This window comes from Triplophysa rosa, linkage group LG6 (genome assembly GCF_024868665.1).
Source record: "Triplophysa rosa linkage group LG6, Trosa_1v2, whole genome shotgun sequence".
Lineage (NCBI taxonomy): Eukaryota > Metazoa > Chordata > Actinopteri > Cypriniformes > Nemacheilidae > Triplophysa > Triplophysa rosa.
In genome coordinates, this window is record NC_079895.1 from 14,122,225 (window position 1) to 14,141,493 (window position 19,269).

A 19,269-nucleotide genomic window follows, 5' to 3' on the forward strand; every position below is an offset into this window, starting at 1 on the left:
TGTGGCCGGACAACATACCAACATTCTTAACATTCTTTTAGTAAAAAGAAAACACTCAATCATCTAATGTTTTTAATTATATAGCGTTGTTTCTTAATCCTATGATTCATTAAAAACACATCACAACTCATGATTATACTTAAAACATATGCAGTGGATTGATTCATATTATTTCTTTTCTTTATGACTCTTTGTGACTCTTTGTGTGTGTGTGTTGATCTAGATAATTTATGGCTCCAACCCCCATTTGCCACAGTAACTATTTTACTGAGTAAGATAGCAAGCACATGACAAAATCACACAGCTTAATGATTTAATGAAAGAAAACACTTATTGATTATATTGATATTTAAATCATACTTTTATCTGAAAAATATTCCCACACCATTCACATTTCTTAGTATATCACGCATTTTAGACTGCCAATAGCCGCCATGTTAGCTCCTTGAATCTTAGTGCAGAACAAAACGTGATTGGCTAAAGTTAGAACGTGCCCTATTGGACAACGAAAGCGGAAGTTACCTGATTGGCTTGCGCAGACAGTGGGCGGAGTCCACCTATTTGTGGATTGTGCGCACGTCTTGAGGTTAGAAATGTTTCAAAATCCACAAATGCACAGAGAGCCATCCACAAATGCGTGCACTGATCCACAAATGCGTGCAGCGATTCACAAATGCACAGAAAGCGATCCACAAATGTGCAGAAAGCGATCCACAAATGTGCAGAAAGTGATCTACAAATAAATGCCATTAAAATAAATTTGTAAATATTTTTTATTTTCAAATCTCATTGTATTTATTTGTGAATTCCATTTCTTTTTGTGGAACGTCTAACATATATTTATGGTTCGCTTTTTGTGCATATGTGGATTTAAAAAATGTTTGTGAAACTTTCTATATTTATTTGCGGATCATAGTTTATTTATTCGGAATATTGCAACAATTCTGATCCCATACTAAAGACACTGCCAGAAATAACAGGTTAAAGCCAGGTTAAAAACTACAGTCTAAACGTGTTATCAACGATTACATTTGTTTGGAGAAATCCAGATGTCATTACAAAAAAGATTTTAAATGATCTTATAGATTGATTGTAGATCGTTATATAATTTATTAACTTTACAATGTTTATAAATGGGGACTGGGACTAGTTGTCACGACTGTATAGACCGTTTCATCGGACGCGCGCCTGACCCCCAGTTAACTTCCGGTTGGTGGTTGGTTAGTGACTAATAATATATTATTATTTGTATTTAATTTAGGTTCATATCAATTTGCATTATTATTTTATTGTATAATAATTGTATTAAATAAACGATTTGTTGAATTTTGTATGTTCATTTTATTAAATAAAAATTTGTTGAATGGGTCCTGTAGTTAAACAAACCGTATGGTACATTGACATCTAGCGGTTGAGCTTGGTATCGCAGTCAGGAGAGGCGAGTTTAGCCAAATAACGGTTCTTTTCGGTTTCTTTTGATTGTTATCAGAAATGATCTACAGGCACTCTTTTGTTTGTGAATGTGTACCGGAAGTTCAGTTGGTGTCACAAAAGTGCGCGTGCGCAGTAACGTCTATACCGTCTATACACTAGGGCTATCTTTCTTAGAGGAAAAGTTAATAAACAAATGTTTACTTTCTCTTCTAGCTGTGGTTTTGTAGTTTCAAAATATATTTTTGTGATAGTTGTTGGGTAAACAAGTAAACACCATAAATCCACACTGGTATGCTGAGGAAAATATATAAATATTTTAAACGTAGCTATACAAGGTTAAACTTTTTTCCATAAATGTCAGGAAAGTTTGTGTGTGATATATAGTAAATCACAACTTATTGTTATTTACAATTTATGGTACAATTTATATTTTATGGTAATCACACTTTATTTTAAGGTCCAATTCTCGCTATTAACAAACCATTAACTATGACTTTTGCCTCAATAAACTCCTAATTTGGTGCTTATTAATGGTTAGTATAATAGTTGTTGGTTTAGGTATTGGGTATAGGAATGTGGTCATGCAGAATGTGTTTTATAAGTACTAATAAACAGCCAATATGCCAATTATATGCTAATATGCAACTTGTTAATATGAGAATTGGTCCCTATACTAAAGTGTTACCAAAATGGTTATTATTTACTTATCCTGATGTCGTTTCAATCTGTATATGACTCTTTCTTTTGTGGAACACAAAGATATTTTGAAAAATGTCTATTGTTTATATTTAGTTTATATTCAGAGTTTACATTCACACATTTCAAATTCTGAAACCAAAAATGTATAGACATAAAAACATACTTGAGATATTAAGAAACGAGAAGCTCCCAGTAAACAATTTATTGGGACAGCATAAGTGCACAAAAACTGCACATATTTTTGAATAAAATAACATTAGTGTAAATGGTCAAATATATAAACACTGAAAGCCACCGACTCTACAACACTTTACAAACCTGAGTGTTCACTTTGTAATTTCACCATATACAAATAGGCAATTACATTGTTATCCTGCACATTTTAATTACAAAACAAGTGCACAACACCTCTGACACTTTATAGCATATCTGTATATCTAATAATGACATATGCTGCTTATTTCTGGAACATGAGCTGTCCTAACAACCACATTAAGACAACATTGATCACAACCAATCACAGAAGCACTTTGCCCAGCCACTTATGTTCATTTAGCCTGAATGCCAATCAAAGTACTAATATATTAGCATATATCTGCATTTAGACAGTGCTCAACACAAATCAGTAAAAAATAAACTTACACAGTTTTGGTAGTTACTGTTCACACAAGTAAAATATGATCATTATAAAAGCACCAAGCAAAACAGCACTTTGATCACACTTGTATCAATTACATCTCCAAGTAAACATCTGTAACCAAGAAAAACATTACGACACTGCAAAAGAGTTTAAATAAGCCATTTTACTGCTAAAATCCTTCGTGCAATAAAAATAACCCTTACTATAACCCTAAAACCATGAGACCTATATACTCATTAAACATGTTACCTCCTTACAATATACAGCCTTCGAAAAAATTAAGAGATCATTTCAAAATTATTTAGTTTTTCTGAATTTACTATTATAGGTATGTTTTTAGCTAAAATTATCATTTTTGTTTTATTTTGTAAAAATATTCTTTCTATTTGCATTTATTCACAAAAAAAAAAAAATTGGAGAAACAGGTCAAAATAACAGAAAAGATGTTATGTATTTCTCAGACCCTTAAAAGCGGCAAAGAAAACAAGTTTATATTCACTTTTAAGCAATACAACAGTAATATTTGCATTTAGGAAAAGTTTTAAAAATGTTATTACCTCGATTTTCATAAGAGTTTTCATGTGTGTTGTCATGCTGTCAGTCTTTCACATTGCTGTTGGATGACTTTATGTTCTTCATGAGGTTTGATTTTGTTGAAATTCAACAGACACTGGACTGGCCTGGCCACAATACATCTAAAACTAAACCAAATCTACACTGTAAAAACATTCTGTAGAAATTACAGGATTTCTGGCAGCTAGTTGCCAGCAACTTACTGTAGATTTACATTTATTTAATTTACTGGCAACAGTTTGTTCAAAGGTAAATGAACATTAATCATTAACAAGTCTTTATCTTTACAGAAAATAAAATAACAGCCTCAAAGTATTCTGTGACCCCCCCCCCAAAAAAAACAGAAAACTGAAATTGAGGATTTCTGGTTCCCAGAATGCTTAGCATGAGGCTGTTATTTTATAGTTTTTTTCCCATAAAGATAAAGACTTGTTAATGTTTAATGTTCATTTATCTTTGAGCAAACCGTTGCCAATAAATTAGATAAATATAAATCTACAGTAAATTACTGGCAACTAGCTGCATACAGCAAAATCTTTTACAATGTAAACTAATGCTTATTTGAAATGAAAATTTGGAATGGTCTCTTAATTTTTTTCTGCGGCTGTAGATATTTATAACACATTGGTAACACTTTACAATAAGGTTGTATTTGTAAACAAATAAATGCATTAGCTAACAGGAACTAATGAACACTTTATTTATTAATCTTAGTTCATGTTAATTTCATCATTTACTAATTCATTTTTAAAGTAAAAACTGCTACCATTAGTTAATGCACCATGAACTAACATAAACTTAATTCATTCTGAAAACACTATATTGGTCATTGTTAGTTCATGTTAGTTAATGCATTTACTAATATTAACAAATACAAACTTAATGTAAAGTTTATTCACTTGTTTTATACATTTCTATAGATTTGTCTTCCAAAATATAACAGTGAACAGCGCTATTGTTTTGACTGAACAATCTTAAAGCACGACAGCATTTAGGTTTATGAGGCAGTGAGATGCATTCTATAAAAAGTCAAAAACAGTCACAGCTAAATTGAGGCCTGTCACAAGCTACATCCAAATACAAACAGAAATATTGTATTTGATTCCCACATACACAGTATGGCTGTGGAATACACAGGCTTTTGTTCCCCCAATTACATCATTTTGTTCCATTTTGGCTGATTACAGCTGAATTGAGGTGTTCTGTTTTACATCGTCCTTTCTAGTCAAATGAAACAAGCTATATATACTGTAACAGCATGCATGCTGTTTACATCATTTCAAATCTATCACCTGTATTAAAACTCTTGCAAGTGTCTAACTTCCATCAACAAATATTATCACACATTGTAGAGACGTCTCTATTCAAAAGATAAGTCATCAGTACAAACTTTGCTGTCAATGAAAGGGATAAAGAGCTGCTGTTGAATCAATTTCACTTCAGTTTGAAAGCAATCATGACCAGGACCTGATCCTGGATCAGCCGACATAATCAAATCCCAGCCTCAAAATATTGTGGCACATCACAGTGAACACCAATGAAAACAATCATAATCATTACGAGAAGAAAAAAGCGGCACATTTCGCCACAAAATGCTCAAATTGAGAATGAGGCAAAGCAAGACCCCAGCACACACACAACACCTGACCTGTCATTTCTCATTCGCAAAAATCTTAAAGACACACACATACACACACTTAAGTACAGTCACAGTGCAGATGACACAAGCCTGTGTCAAACAAGTGTGTTTTGGTGAAAAACAGCCTGTGAGAGAAGGATATAGCCAAATGTAATATACATATCGGATTGCTAGGATGACAAGAAGCTTTTTGAAATGGTATCAGAGAAGCAGGGGCATATTACCAGGGGCGGACTGGGAAGCAAAAACAGCCCTGGAGTTTTCTTCCCACATCGGCCCTCCACCATTTCTGTCTACGGGGGGAGTTCGGTGGTGTATTTGATTGCATCGGCCATCCACCATTTATGTGGACGACGGGGGGGGGGTTGGATTTGGCTTGGTGTTATTGGTGTCATTGCATTACATGTATACGTGTCCGTCTCGCTAATGCCTCGCGTTATTCTGTACATTTGCGGCCCAACGGGAGAAGTTCTGATACTCCAGATGGCTGGTCCGCCCCTGGTCAAGGCTGTCGGCGGGAACGTTCTGGACTTTGACAGAATTTCCTACTGGTCAGTCCGCCCCTGCATATTACAAGAAAGGCACCATTCCTTCATTCGACTCACGATGACAAATTACATTGGATCAGCTCTAAGGTATTGAGCAGATCAGATGAGGAAGCAAGAATACAGACAGCAAGAAGAGTTGTGGCTACTGAGATTGTGGCAGTGATTGTAATACCTCGCCTTATGTTGCGAGACAATGTGATGTTTTAACATCACTTATTGTCCACATTGATGCTGATATAAAAATCATATTGCTTGTCAATCCACATACAAAACATATAACATCTCCAGACGGAATGTTATGTTGGCGGTTAGCTGTCATACTTTGTTTCGGCTAAATGGAAAAGGGGGGTTAGTATAGGAACTGATCTGTCAGAGAGGTACATCTGCACTGAAAAATACAATAAAATTAAATATTAATAGTAAGTAAAATAGTTTAAGGCAGAAATGACAGATTGAAAAAACAGGCAGAGAGATGTAGCCAGACTAATGCACAAGCTGAATGAACATTTAAAGCTGTTTTTATTACCTAAAAAGTAGGGCTGTCAAACGATTAATCACGATTAATCGCATCCAGAATAAAATATTGTGTTTATAATAATATATGTCTGTGTACCGTGCATATTCATTTTGCATTTATAAAAATAAAATATAAAAGTGAATAAACATTTATATATAATTAAAATTATTGGTAAATATAAATTAATACATGTAAATATGTATGTGTTTATAAATACAAAATTAATATGCACAGTACACAGACATATATTTTGTAAGCACAAACTTTTTTTATTGTTGCAATTAATTGTTTGACATCCCTACTAAAAAGTCAACATGGAACAGAAATCGCAACCCCTTCTGCTTTTCTAATGTGATGTACTTTCTGAATATTCCTCAGAAACAAAAATAAATACATTAAACATTAGAAATTTTTTGAATTGTGAACTTTCTGAAAGTGAGTTTACAGTCAATTGTGCAGGACAACTTCACTTCTTAAACTCAATGGACATTCAAAATAACAGACACTGTTGAAAGACGCACCAGGAATCTGTGCGAGGAAGGTAAACAGGGATTATTAGTTTCATGTTGACTTCAGGCATTAAAACTAAATCTGATGGATTTAGTTCAACCCCTCCCAACCCAATACACACATACACAGACGCTAATTTCCCATACATGTATTAAATCTAATCTTAATCTAAAAACAACCATCACTGAACGCTGTTCTCACAGTTAAGGACTAGGCTTAACTTGTCTGGGAAATTAGCCTAATGAACAACATTGTTCATTAATACAAACATACCGGAATTAAAAAAGGAAATACCCTGTTCAGAAGCCACAAATGACAACACACGACAAATCACATGACTCCAGATGTGCTGGTCACAACAAAATCACATGACTCCAGATGTGCTGGTCACAACAAAATCACATGACTCCAGATGTGCTGGTCCAGTGATGTCACCCGTGTGATCCCACTGAATGCACACAAGGTTCTAAGGCTGTCTGGAGTTTCACGAATCCTTGGTCTGGTTTGAATCTAAGGTTTGAGAGGAGGTCAAAAATAACAAGAAGAGACCAAAAGGGTCAGAGCTGCAGACAGGAAGTGAGTGACCCGGTAAATATGCAGGGGACAGAAAGCCAGCATGCCCACACACAGAGGCAACAGCAGATGTGTCGTCAGATTCAGCATCAACCTGCTGTAATAATAACAATAACGTGTAAATACACATGTAATTTGTTTCCTAAAATCTTTCATATATCTGAACATTGAATTTAAGACTGTGTGGTAAGTAATATTTGGGTACTTTATTCTGCACATTTTGCTGTTGTCCCTCTGAAAGCTTGTATTCGTGATTTTTATGTTTTGCCATAAATTGTTATTATCAGTCACCATCTAAGTTTGTCACTGGTATTTAATCATATTAAATGTAAAGTGTTTTTTCCATTTCCTGAAAAACAGCAAACTTGGACATCTGAGGTTTTGGAAGGACAGCAACGATTTACTAACTTTCATTTAAAATAAAAACCTCATTCACTGTGCACATCGGACATCATTCATCTTTAGTAAGACAAAAATGCACACAAACCTGTGGAGGAGTGTCTGTGTGTTAGAGTTGATGAGCAGTACAGAGCTCAAGAGCAAGGGCAGCGTGTGAGGCCAGCAGGGGTCAGGGTCCAGTTGAACCCAATATCTGATGACACATACAGACATGACAAATAACAACACAACTCAAACTTTATTATAAAAATGCACAAGAGATTTCTGAGAACCAAACATGCTCCTCAAACAAAGCCTTAAAGACCAGCTTATTACCTGAGATTGCGATTCCAGTGGATAAGGGAAGGGGCGCAGAGCATCATGGGAAGGGTAAGCAGTGTGGACAGGCTAAGGTGGAGCTGCAGATCATCTCTCACATCTTGCAGCAGTGATTCTGACACCAGAGGTGTGCCGTTAAATTCTGTGCCTTTACCGTGAAACCCATTTTCAGAGTTTTGAGAAACCTTCTGGGGGGCCTGATTTAAGCGGAACAAAACAATAGACATTACAGATTGTGAGCTACTGTAATAAGAAAGTCAATCAATGTGACACGTTTAATTGAAACAGGAGCTATAAAGATAACTTTTTTACCAGATTCAAAACATGACTTAGTGATCTCTCGGTCATCTGTAATCTAAGAACCTGCACAGAAAACCCAAGATTAATACCATTTGTCTCATTATTTCTCTTTCTAACATAACTAATTATAGAGCAGGCATGAATAAAGATGGATATGATCACTCACCCTGTAAAAGTGGAGGAGAGTGGAGACCATTAGAGCCAGAGCACCACAGGTGACACCACCCAGCACACTCAAACACACCATCAGGAGAATCTGAGTTCGGAGACGAAGGGTGCCACAGTCTCGCGACACTAAAGGTCTGTCGTAAAACAGCAACGTGACAACACGAGTCACACAAAATTATATAACATATATTTTTATAAAATACAACACATAAATATATAACAATCCTGCCCATTATAATATAAAGCTGTTATTTTTACCTGTGCATTGGAGCAAGCACGAAGGACAGAAAGCGGACAAAAACTCTAAGGATTGTGCTGCCCCAGAATGCAATAGCTGCACCTAGCACACAGAGCAGTGGGGACACCAGCCGTGGCCATTCCTGTGCAGATGCTTTTATATCTTGAGATGTAAAAAGACTTGAGAAGTCCTCTGCAGGGTTTAATGGAAGACTATCCACCCCTGGGAGACCCAAAGAGAACCAGATATCCCGAAACCAGCTCTGCCTGTGTAAGAGAGGGATGGAATAAAAACAAATACATATGAACATTGAACTACTATATATGAAACTTATATATTTAACTAACTAAAAAACGAATCAATTAATTGTGTATAGCCAACATATTGCATGATCAGATGTGTGTTCTTGTGATCTGAGACAGTCCTTATGCAGCGATAGAGCATCAGCAGTCACACAAAGTAGAGCGGCACTGTAGAGAAACTCACCTGAGCAACAGCATCAGCAGCAGGACAGGCAGTTCCAGTGTGTGCAGCTGTAAGGATTTACTCATCGCCTCTTGCATTCCAACAAGACGTCCTGACTTTTTCACAGAGCTCAGTTGAGCCCTGATCATCAGAAGAAGCACTACGGCTGCATACACAGGCAGTGTCGGGCCACAGAAACGCAGGATCTAATAAGCAACAACTCCTTTTAAATATTAGGAATGCTCACAGATTCAAAACATATGACAAATTTATGATAAATGTAATGTCACACAATACAAGTTCACCTGCCCAAGCACTTTGGGAATGGAAGTCCGAAAAGACACCTGCAGAGAAACCACACAGCTTTAGTGATAAACTAGCTGATGACTAATGACTATTGCTAATGTATGATATTCATGCACTTAGACTGTCTGAGCCAGTGGCTTTTGTATTTAGTCTATGTCATGTACGTTCATTTCCATATTGTTCACTCTACACAGTTCAATCTTGTTCAGTTTGAAATTGTTGTTTAGCATGGCAAACAATTCTAGTATTGTGTTGGTTCACCATTTACTATCCAATGTAAAATCTGGGTCCTGAATCAAATCCATTTGAGAGCTGCTGGTCTAAACAAGGGACCTGTGTGAACTACCTTATACTGGCAGTTGGGGGCAGTGTGGAGCTGCAGAAGGGCACTGGAGGTGTTGTCTGGGCGGCTGGTGTGAAGCATGCCATATATCTCAATTACTGATGGAATACTTCAGTGCAGAAATGGAAAAACGACAAAAGCTCATTATAACTTGCAAGAAATGAGGAATAAACAAGTATATAAAGAATTTTTCTGTCTACCTTGCTGTGGTAAACGAGTCTTCACGAAACCAAGGCACCCTCAGTCTGTACACGCTGGGTAGTCTGTCTGTAAAACAAAATCATTTACAGACAGATTTGAATCTTTCATATCACTATGCTGATACAGCTGAAGCACTGGTTACCTTTAGTGGACTTGCAGTGACTCACGACTGTGATTCTGAACGCCTGATAAACCTGCAGAAACAAAGTTAAGGTCATTCATATGGAAGTATTTCAATGCCATTAGTCTTTGAAGCAAAAAGCATGTTGAATTACCACTAATCAAAAATAAAGCTGTTGCATTACCAGTGCTTGCATTTTTAGAGTCTGCAATTCAATATGGTTGTATATTTAAGCTGTGAATATTTCAAATTGAAACATTTCACGCACAATTTCACCGTTAAAAAGTTCAATAATCAAAATTCGCCTTTTAAATTTCACTTAAAAAATTCAACTTGTTATAAAATACAACCTTTAATTTTCGACAGACAATTTTCAGTCCGTATTATTTCGGTTTAAAAATTCGCTTCCACAAATTCAGTGGTTCAAATTCGACTTGAAATTCAAAGTTTCACATCCGGGAATCCCAGGAGAAGCAATAGAGCGCCGATTCCGCCAATGCATGATCTCTACCTGCTGCCTGACCGCTTCACCAGCAGGTGGTGCAAGTCGCTTCTGACGAAGACCAAAGCAAGACATGCAGATACTTTTTATATGTTTGCAGCACAGTCCACTCTGCTCGATTAAGTGAATTTATTTGATCTCATAGATCTCTTCTTATGCATCATCAACATCAGAAATTTTAGGTTTCCTGCTCTGGCTCGAGCTTTTATTTTTTACTTCAGCACATCGTGTTCACATAAATACTATGCATCATCAGCATTTACAGGACATTTATTGTGTTTGAAGCGGTCAAATAACTGAGATCTCAACTAGGATCTTATTGACCCGTACTCTCCCATGTGCTTCTGTTTATATGAAGTAGCTGCAATCTCAATAAACATTCTTTTTATTTTCCTTGCGTGATCTTGTTTTAATTTGAGACTCTCAGAACATGCTGGATGTTGTGGAATTGTGGAAACGTTTGTTTGTTAATACGAGACAGAAAAACTGATATTTTAGCCAAGCGAACTTCTTGAGCAGGCCAGATAAAAATAGACAGCACTTTCTTTAGAACCCGACTAGACCCGAAACGTCTTGTGCAGGCTGCAGCCAAGCAAGATACCTCACGGCGTTATGGTTTATACGCGCAAAGATAAAAACTTTTGTTGCATGCTGTGTGCGTTTCCCAATAATGTGCCACACACGAACATGCGAGTATGACTACACGCTAATTGCTTGAGTTGCTGTCCGTTCATTAAATGCTAAAATGTCAATCACTCACGGTATATTAACCTAATTATGTCTTGTAAAGTTTGGCGTAACACATATTTGTTGTTTGTTGTTCTGATGAAAAATTGTTCATGGCTTGTTCTTACATCTGTTTTCATTACTATTTCAGTTAGCCTACTACTATTGTCTGTTTAAAATGTATAATTATTGCTATTTTTCCTATTTAGTTTTAAACCGAAATAAAATGTTTTATTTGAATTTAAATGTTAAGTTTATTGTGATGGTGTTATGTAACTAATGTAATGATTTAAAAACTTCTTGTCTTGTTTTCTGGCACATTTAATGAGATACCATTGCATGTGTCATTCAAATAGCTTCATGCAATTAGCTTATTTTATTCAAACACAGTATGATTCAGTAATTGACTGTAACATACAATTTTCTCATCCTCGAAACTCAAACCATTATTTGATGACTTAAGATCGTGCTTATCAAAAGCACGATTTTATGTTTGCATTTGGCGAGCTACAGAAATTATATTTTGCGTGCATATGATACGCATGTGTTTTGCATGCACTTTTATACCGACTTAACCCACACCATACCAAGGGGTAATCATATGCACGTAAAAAGTAATGAATGCGTATAAATAGCAAGCCAAATACAAACATAAACTCTTACTATAGATAGGCAGTACTAGTAGATCGGGTAGGATATTTAAATAATTAAATTAATATCATAAATGTATGAATAGTCCACTGATTCCAGGCCACCTGGAATTGTCCCCGTGCTCCATGTCCGTTCCAGGGCTGATAGTGGTGAGCTAAGCTGCCAGTACAAGAAACAATTATTTTTTTCTTGATGATGCATAAGAGATCTATGAGATCAAATAAATTCACTTAATCGAGCAGATGAGTGGACTGTGCTGCAAACATATAAAAAGTATCTGCATGTCTTGCTTTGGTCTTCGTCAGAAGCGACTTGCACCACCTGCTGGTGAAGCGGTCAGGCAGCAGGTAGAGATCATGCATTGGCGGAATCGGCGCTCTATTGCTTCTCCTGGGATTCCCGGATGTGAAACTTTGAATTTCAAGTCGAATTTGAACCACTGAATTTGTGGAAGCGAATTTTTAAACCGAAATAATATGGACTGAAAATTGTCTGTCGAAAATTAAAGGTTGTATTTTATAACAAGTTGAATTTTTTAAGTGAAACTGAAAAGGCGAATTTTGATTATTGAACTTTTTAACGGTGAAATTGTGCGTGAAATGTTTCAATTTGAAATATTCACAGCTTAAATATACAACCATATTGAATTGCAGACTCTAAAAATGCAAGCACTGGTAATGCAACAGCTTTATTTTTGATTAGTGGTAATTCAACATGCTTTTTTGCTTCAAAGACTAATGGCATTGAAATACTTCCATACATTCATTTATCCATCTGAGGTTTTGCAAATCTTAATCTTAAATTCTAGACAAGAATAAGATACAAGTTTACAGTGCAATGGTATAGCAACCATACAGACCCTGTAATGCGTATTAGTGGATTTGTTTTGTACCTTCCAATGACTTGAAAAATGAATATTGTAAATATCAAAAATATAAACAAAACAAAAGTTAATACAGACTGTTGTGAGTGTTTACCTGGTGAAAGTCTTGTATCTGCAGTGTATGGAGCAGCCCAGAGGAGTTAATGCTAATGTCACTGACAGTCAAACCTGCAAAAAGCCAGATTTATACTCAATCATTCATCTACAAAAGTTAACCCTGGAAATCGAACCCATGACCTCAATGTTGCTAGCATCATGCTCAAACAGAATTGAAAGGTTTGGTGGAGGCTCCGCTGTGCCACTGAAGTGAGCACAATGAGAGAAAACGTTTGCTAAATTGTATTTTATACGACTACACCGTAATCACTGAAAATAAAACATCACAAGAACCATGCATTTACATTGACCATTTAGTTAGTGAAGAATCATTACTGACGTATTAATGATTAAATACAAGTTAAAGGGTTTACCAAAGGACAGGACATGAGGCATCTGCACTGAGACAGTAAAGCTCTCCTCTCTCTGCAGCTCACACTCCACTACAAACTACAGGAAGAAAGACAATAATAAAGCTGAAGAGCACTTATAAAGTCATTTGATTATGAGATCAACAGTTATATTGATACAACATTAAAGGAGTAGTTCACCTTCAAAATGAAAATTCTGTCATCGTTTTTTTCACCCTCTTGTCGCTTCACACCTGTATGACTTTCTTTCCTCCGCAGAACACAGAAGAAGATTTTTTGAAGAATGTCGTTAACAGCCCCCTATTCACTTGCATTGGCGACAGTAGAAGTGAATGGGGGGTTGTGCTAATCTGTTAACAACATTTTTCAAAATATCTTCTTTTGTGTTCTGCAGAAGAAAGTCATACAGGTTTGAAATGACAAGAGGGCGTGTAAATGATGACAGAATTTTCATTTTGAAAGTGAACTACTCCTTTAATATTGATCATATTACATTAACAGCGTCTTACTAAGCGACACTAACAAGTGTCTTACAACATAAATTCAAATGTTTTATATCTAGTATGGTAAAACCCTTTTTTGAGTTACTAACCTGTTCTCCACCAGGGTTAGATGCATCAATGATGAGATGAGTGACATGAGAGAGCTCACTGATCTTCGCTGTAACAGCCTAGAAAAAAACAACCTTTTTTTAAAATAATTTTTTAACACTATTACAATTAAACAGTGTAGAATTATGTACAAGAAAAAGAAAGAAAAAAATATATATATATATATATATATATAGTGGAAGATGGTGGATTGACCTTATAGGCTGGAAGAAGTTCTGTCCCAGATGACAGATCTACTGCCTGCACACTTTGAGGAGAGACAAAACAAACTCTTTAAAAAAATCTTTAAAATATTATTATTATTGCTACACATTCCTACAGATTTACATTTCATTACTTGTTTTTTGAATTGTTAAATTCTCCTATTCATAAATGCTTACAGTCTCAAACACTTGAGATGGAATTGATTTTAAGTCAAAGACTCACCACACAGAGCCACTGATCTGAGTGCAGCCATACAGCCAACTGGACATTTCCTATTGAAGACACAAACACAGACACCTGTGTAAAATGCTTAGACATTTCACAATGAGCATAAATGATGAGGAAAACAACATGTGTTTGCAATATAAAAAAAAATGTCATGTTTAGCCCTCTAAAAACATGTACATATGAATGCTTATATGAAATGACAGAATAACTAACTCCTAGCCTATAGGAATGTGTAATCCAGTGTGTCTCCCTCACCATATTATTACTGCGGCAGTGGAAATGACTGTAGGCTTTCCTTCGACTGGAGAGAGCGAAGAGGAAGTACTTGACTTCCGCTTCCTGTGAACAAGATTGAGAAAATGGGTGATTTACACCAGCAAACAGTGAATGTGATGCTGTCAGAATGAATTAGCCTAAAACAGATATTCACCTTGGGAGCACTATAGAACAGACGGAGCGTGTTGACCTCCTTCCATGCCTCAGGAGGAGCTATTTGGATAAAAAGAGACAGATTTTATACTTTAGCTATGCAAGAGAGATGAACACCGACAAATTCATAAATATACAAGAGCACAAACCCGAGAAAGTGACAGGGCCATGTTGTGTTTCGCCAGGCTGCTGTACTGGATGTCTGAAGAAGTGATAGTTTAGCACAGACATTCGCTTCTCTGGATCGTCTGTGAACTGATGAGCAACATCAGTCAGTAACAAACTCAAACAAATGGCTAAATACTATAAATGGTAGTAGGACAGAACTCACCTGGCCTGTTTCAGGTTCAATAAGGTCAAAAAATGACCTGACTGTGGCCAGAACCAGCTCCTTGCACCTTCAAAAACAAAATAAACAACAAATATAAAACTAAGATACTGCGTCACAAAAAATAAATAAATAAATCACAACCATGACAAAGCACTACATTTTTGGCTATTACGACACCAAATAGTTTAGAGGCTTACAAATTATTAACTGACTCTAAACATGAAGTGACAAAAAACTACCAAACAATGGAGAGATGATCTGTAGAAACCCAAGTCCTAGGAACTGCAGTAACCTACAACAAATGCAAAAAAAATATACTTATAAAACAAATCAGCTGAAAAATATTAACCCTTGAGGAGTTTTAATAAAGAAACAGATTTTAGATAGGGTCAGTAGACTTACCACTAGGGACATTTTGTTGAGGTCATCGATGGGACAGGACAGCGCAGTCAAACCTGAGCGCACCTGGTAGTCCCGATGACCTCCACCCACAGAGAGAACGGTTACATTCCGAAATTTTTCAGCATCTGTTGCCCAGCGCTTACTGACTGTAGTATAAAACTCTACCATAAACACACACACAAACTCTTTTAATTCACTAAAACTTTTCATTGGTTTAAAACATTAAACCACGCACTCACGCACATTTATGTGAAGGTGTTAACACATTTGCTTACGCAGTATATAAGGGTCCAAAGACAGCACAGGTGCCTGGTGCGGGGAGGCCTGGGTGATAATGAGACTGACCACATGTGGGTTGAAGCGTGGCAGGGTGAACAATGCTCTTGCCACCACTCCACCCATAGAGTGACCCACCAAAACCACACTTGTTGGGGGGTCAGGCTGGTCCTGCAATGACACCAACAAGCATAAAAAAACATAACCACCAAAGACGGACTGTCGATACTCAAGAACTAAGGAGACTCTCCTACGAAAGTGTGCACAACTGCAAAACGTGGCCTTGAGAAATAGACAGAAAAAACAGACAAAAAAGAAAGCAAGACTCCCATGACCTTTTCACCTCTGACCTTGTAAAGGCGCAAGACGGCTTTGATGCACTCGTGAAGAAAGTGAGTCTGCCTGCGCAAGCTGCCCCCGTACAGAGCCACTAGCTCCTCATTAAAATCAATGGTAAAGACGTTCATTTGGATCGGTCTGTCCAGGTCCTCAGCTTTCCTTAATGCCACTGAACCGAGAGAACGAGCTGCAATAGAGATTATAACAATTTATGCCAAATACAACTTATTCTCTCTCCCTATTGGTTAGAGCTGATAAAATCAGTGGATTAAAGGTCCAGTGTATGACATTCAGCTGCATCTAGTGGTGAGGTTGCAAATTGCAACCAAAGACGATCTGCGTTTTTAAAACAGAAACATCGCATAAAAACGAAACAAGTTCATATTTAGTTTTAAGCAACACAAAACGAATGTTTGTAAATTTTAGAAAAGTAAAAAAATAATGTTTTATGAAATAACCCAGATTTTTTTATTTTTATTGTTGAAGGTCACTCTTAAGGTTTGCTTTTGTTGGAATTGAACAAACACTGCAATATATGACTGCAACACATGCAGGATTTAAATGATTTATAATGTTATAAATAAATAAAAAAACATGGATTCATTACAGAAGACAGCGAGATTAAAACAAAAATAATTATTGTTCATTATTGTCTTTTATATAGTAATTGTGTGCGTTTGATTTTACTGATGTTTTACGCATTAATAAAGCGGTTATGTAAACTGGACATAAATAGAAGCATATAAAGTGGGCTAAGAACAATCCCCATCACTGAACGATCACTGACTTCTGTTTAATTTCGCAAAAAACACCCGTTTTAATGAATGAATTTAATTACACTGCACAATGAACTTTGCATCATATCTGCTGTTGTTTATGATGACTGTGAGCGCGCAGTGCCTAAACTAAACTATGTTGCACAGTGTTTCGCTACCACCTGCAGCATGAATTGGGGTGTTTGAGATGTAGGGAGACTTATTTATTTCTGAAGCGGGAGCTTCGGAAGATGGCGCTTTCAGTCATTACTAACAGTCAACAGGTTAAAATCTAGCCTATTGCAAGCAAATAATAGCTGTTTATTAACAGCACAAAATAAGACCGCAAAAAGTCCAGTTATAATAAATAAATCAAACTTTACTGCACAATTACTTTTACATGCTGTTTATAATAAACCCAAAGCAAGCGTGCAGTGCACCTAGAATTCCTTTGCACAGTATTTTGCTTCCACCTGTAGCATGCTTCTCTGCTACAAACTAAAGCCGCTATGTGAGTGAACAGTGGCGTTGCTTCCAGCCAATAGAAAAATACTGCAATTTTTGGTGTGTTTTTTTCATTCTCATTGGGTGGGCAAGACAGACATTTAGGTGGGCTCAGCCCACCCCTGCCCATGCCTAGAGCCGGCCCTGCTCCACCCCCTCCCTTTTGAAGCACTATGGTGGCTGATACAGGACTAAGATCTCGTCATGTTTTCGCTTCTTTGCGAAAGGAGAAAGCGTATTTACGAATCGTGCTCTGTAGAGCAGTTTGTCCGTTTAGGGCTACTGTAGAAACAACATGGTGCATTCCATGTAAGTGGACCCGCGGTGTGTAGATAGAAATAGCTCATTCTAAGGTAATAAAAACAAAACATTATGTAAGGTCATTTTATACACCTCTCAAGACAGAGTTGTTTATATTATATTGCATTTCTGTCTAAAGATTGTCCAAAAAAAACACACAATAGATATTAAAAAAGTTGGCAGATTGCAGAAACAAACGTATCAAATTTTTTTATGTGTCTTGTTGGAGGTCTCAGTTACTAATTCGCTGAATATGAATATAAGAAGAACACAGCACAACCTTAACAAATGTGAAATTACATTTGGAACCAACAACGTGCTTTGAGTGTGACTGCATATTACAGAAACCCTATATTGAAAGGAATAGTTCTCACAAAAATGGAAATATGGGGGACCATTTTTGGGTGAACTATTCCTTTAAGTATGCTGTTTGGCAAGATTTATCATGAATAACACACTTATGTCAAAAATTCTGCGCAATATTCAGACTTGTGGATTACACGGAAGCCTGAGACAGACAATTGAGAAAAACAGTCCCATCTCACCTTGCTTGTAGCTGCCTGCATTGCCAGGCAGAAAGAGCACCGGAGCGCCCGTGAGTTTGAGTCCTTTGGTCTCCTGAGCATATGCGCCCTCTCCATACAGATACAGCCCGTATGACGGATACAGGCGCGCGACCCTCCGCGGGAGCTGCACGCGCTACGGACGTGAACGCACAGAAAGAAGCGTGAGTAGTCAGGCGCAAAACGCGTGGTAGAAAATGAACAAATAAATACATCAATGTTTTACTTTAACAGATCATGCATGACTTAATGTGAAGAATCTTAGGTCTTACTGTGAGATTTAACGTAATGTGTTTGGGACTCTAGGAGTCAAGACCTGCCATGCTCGCTATAATAAATAGTTTAGCCTGATATGACATATAAGATGAATGATTTTTGGAAATATGGGACACAATTATTAAGCGTGTGTATTTACATCAGTGATACCCAAAGACGTGTATACTAATATATTGACGATGCCTATAACCAGAAATGTTTGCTGTTGCCAAAACAACAGGTAGAATGATATGCATGAGGAAATACTGCTTGTATGGCCTGCAGCTGAACTATTAACTGAACTATAGCTTGTGATATTATCCTGGTTACACAGCATTATGTATTTTGCTAATGGAAAACATATAGAAAACAACAGTAATCGTATAGACTATTTCGGTTGCGTTGTACTCACTCGGTATTCTGGGTACTCGAACATGTATGTCATGCTACATCGGTTCTCCTCGAAACCAAACAACAGTTCCCGCAACCCCACGAGCAAAACCCCAAGAGCAAAGCCGAAAAACGCGTATACAGTATACCTCATGTCTGCACGAAATCGGCTTGACTTTATTTACACATTCATTTTAATCGCGTCTCCCTTTTGCTCATTGTAACACACACTGCCTGTTTTAACCTATAGGAAACCTCCTACGGATCTGTCACACGTCTCCAGGGGTGACGACAAGATACTGGCAGGAAATGTAGCAAATAGACAGTGAGCATAGGTTTCACGGTCAACCAATAAGGAATAGCCTGTTGGGCGGGCTTTAATAGGTGGGATGGTGATAAAGCTGTAGTAATTCCTTGTCTAGGCTGCATCCCCAGCATGTTTCCATAATTTATCTTTTGTC

At 36.9% G+C, this 19,269-nt stretch overlaps 1 protein-coding gene across 1 annotated transcript; it reads right to left on the minus strand.

The window, feature by feature from the left end:
• Positions 1–3,841: 3,841 nt before the first annotated feature.
• On the minus strand, positions 3,842–19,073 carry pgap1 (post-GPI attachment to proteins inositol deacylase 1). Its single transcript, XM_057336047.1, has 26 exons — positions 18,831–19,073; positions 18,146–18,299; positions 16,053–16,228; positions 15,702–15,873; positions 15,427–15,587; positions 15,264–15,316; positions 15,025–15,091; positions 14,843–14,948; positions 14,695–14,753; positions 14,520–14,603; positions 14,259–14,308; positions 14,028–14,079; positions 13,814–13,891; positions 13,225–13,300; positions 12,849–12,922; positions 10,014–10,065; positions 9,871–9,937; positions 9,674–9,779; positions 9,327–9,365; positions 9,043–9,227; positions 8,577–8,822; positions 8,317–8,452; positions 8,163–8,213; positions 7,848–8,047; positions 7,621–7,725; positions 3,842–7,230 (listed from the first exon to the last, which is right to left on the minus strand). Exons 1-26 carry the CDS (start codon positions 18,960–18,962, stop codon positions 7,089–7,091), a joined length of 2,823 nt encoding a protein of 940 aa, XP_057192030.1. The 5' UTR covers positions 18,963–19,073; the 3' UTR covers positions 3,842–7,088.
• Between the last annotated feature and the right edge of the window lie 196 nt (positions 19,074–19,269).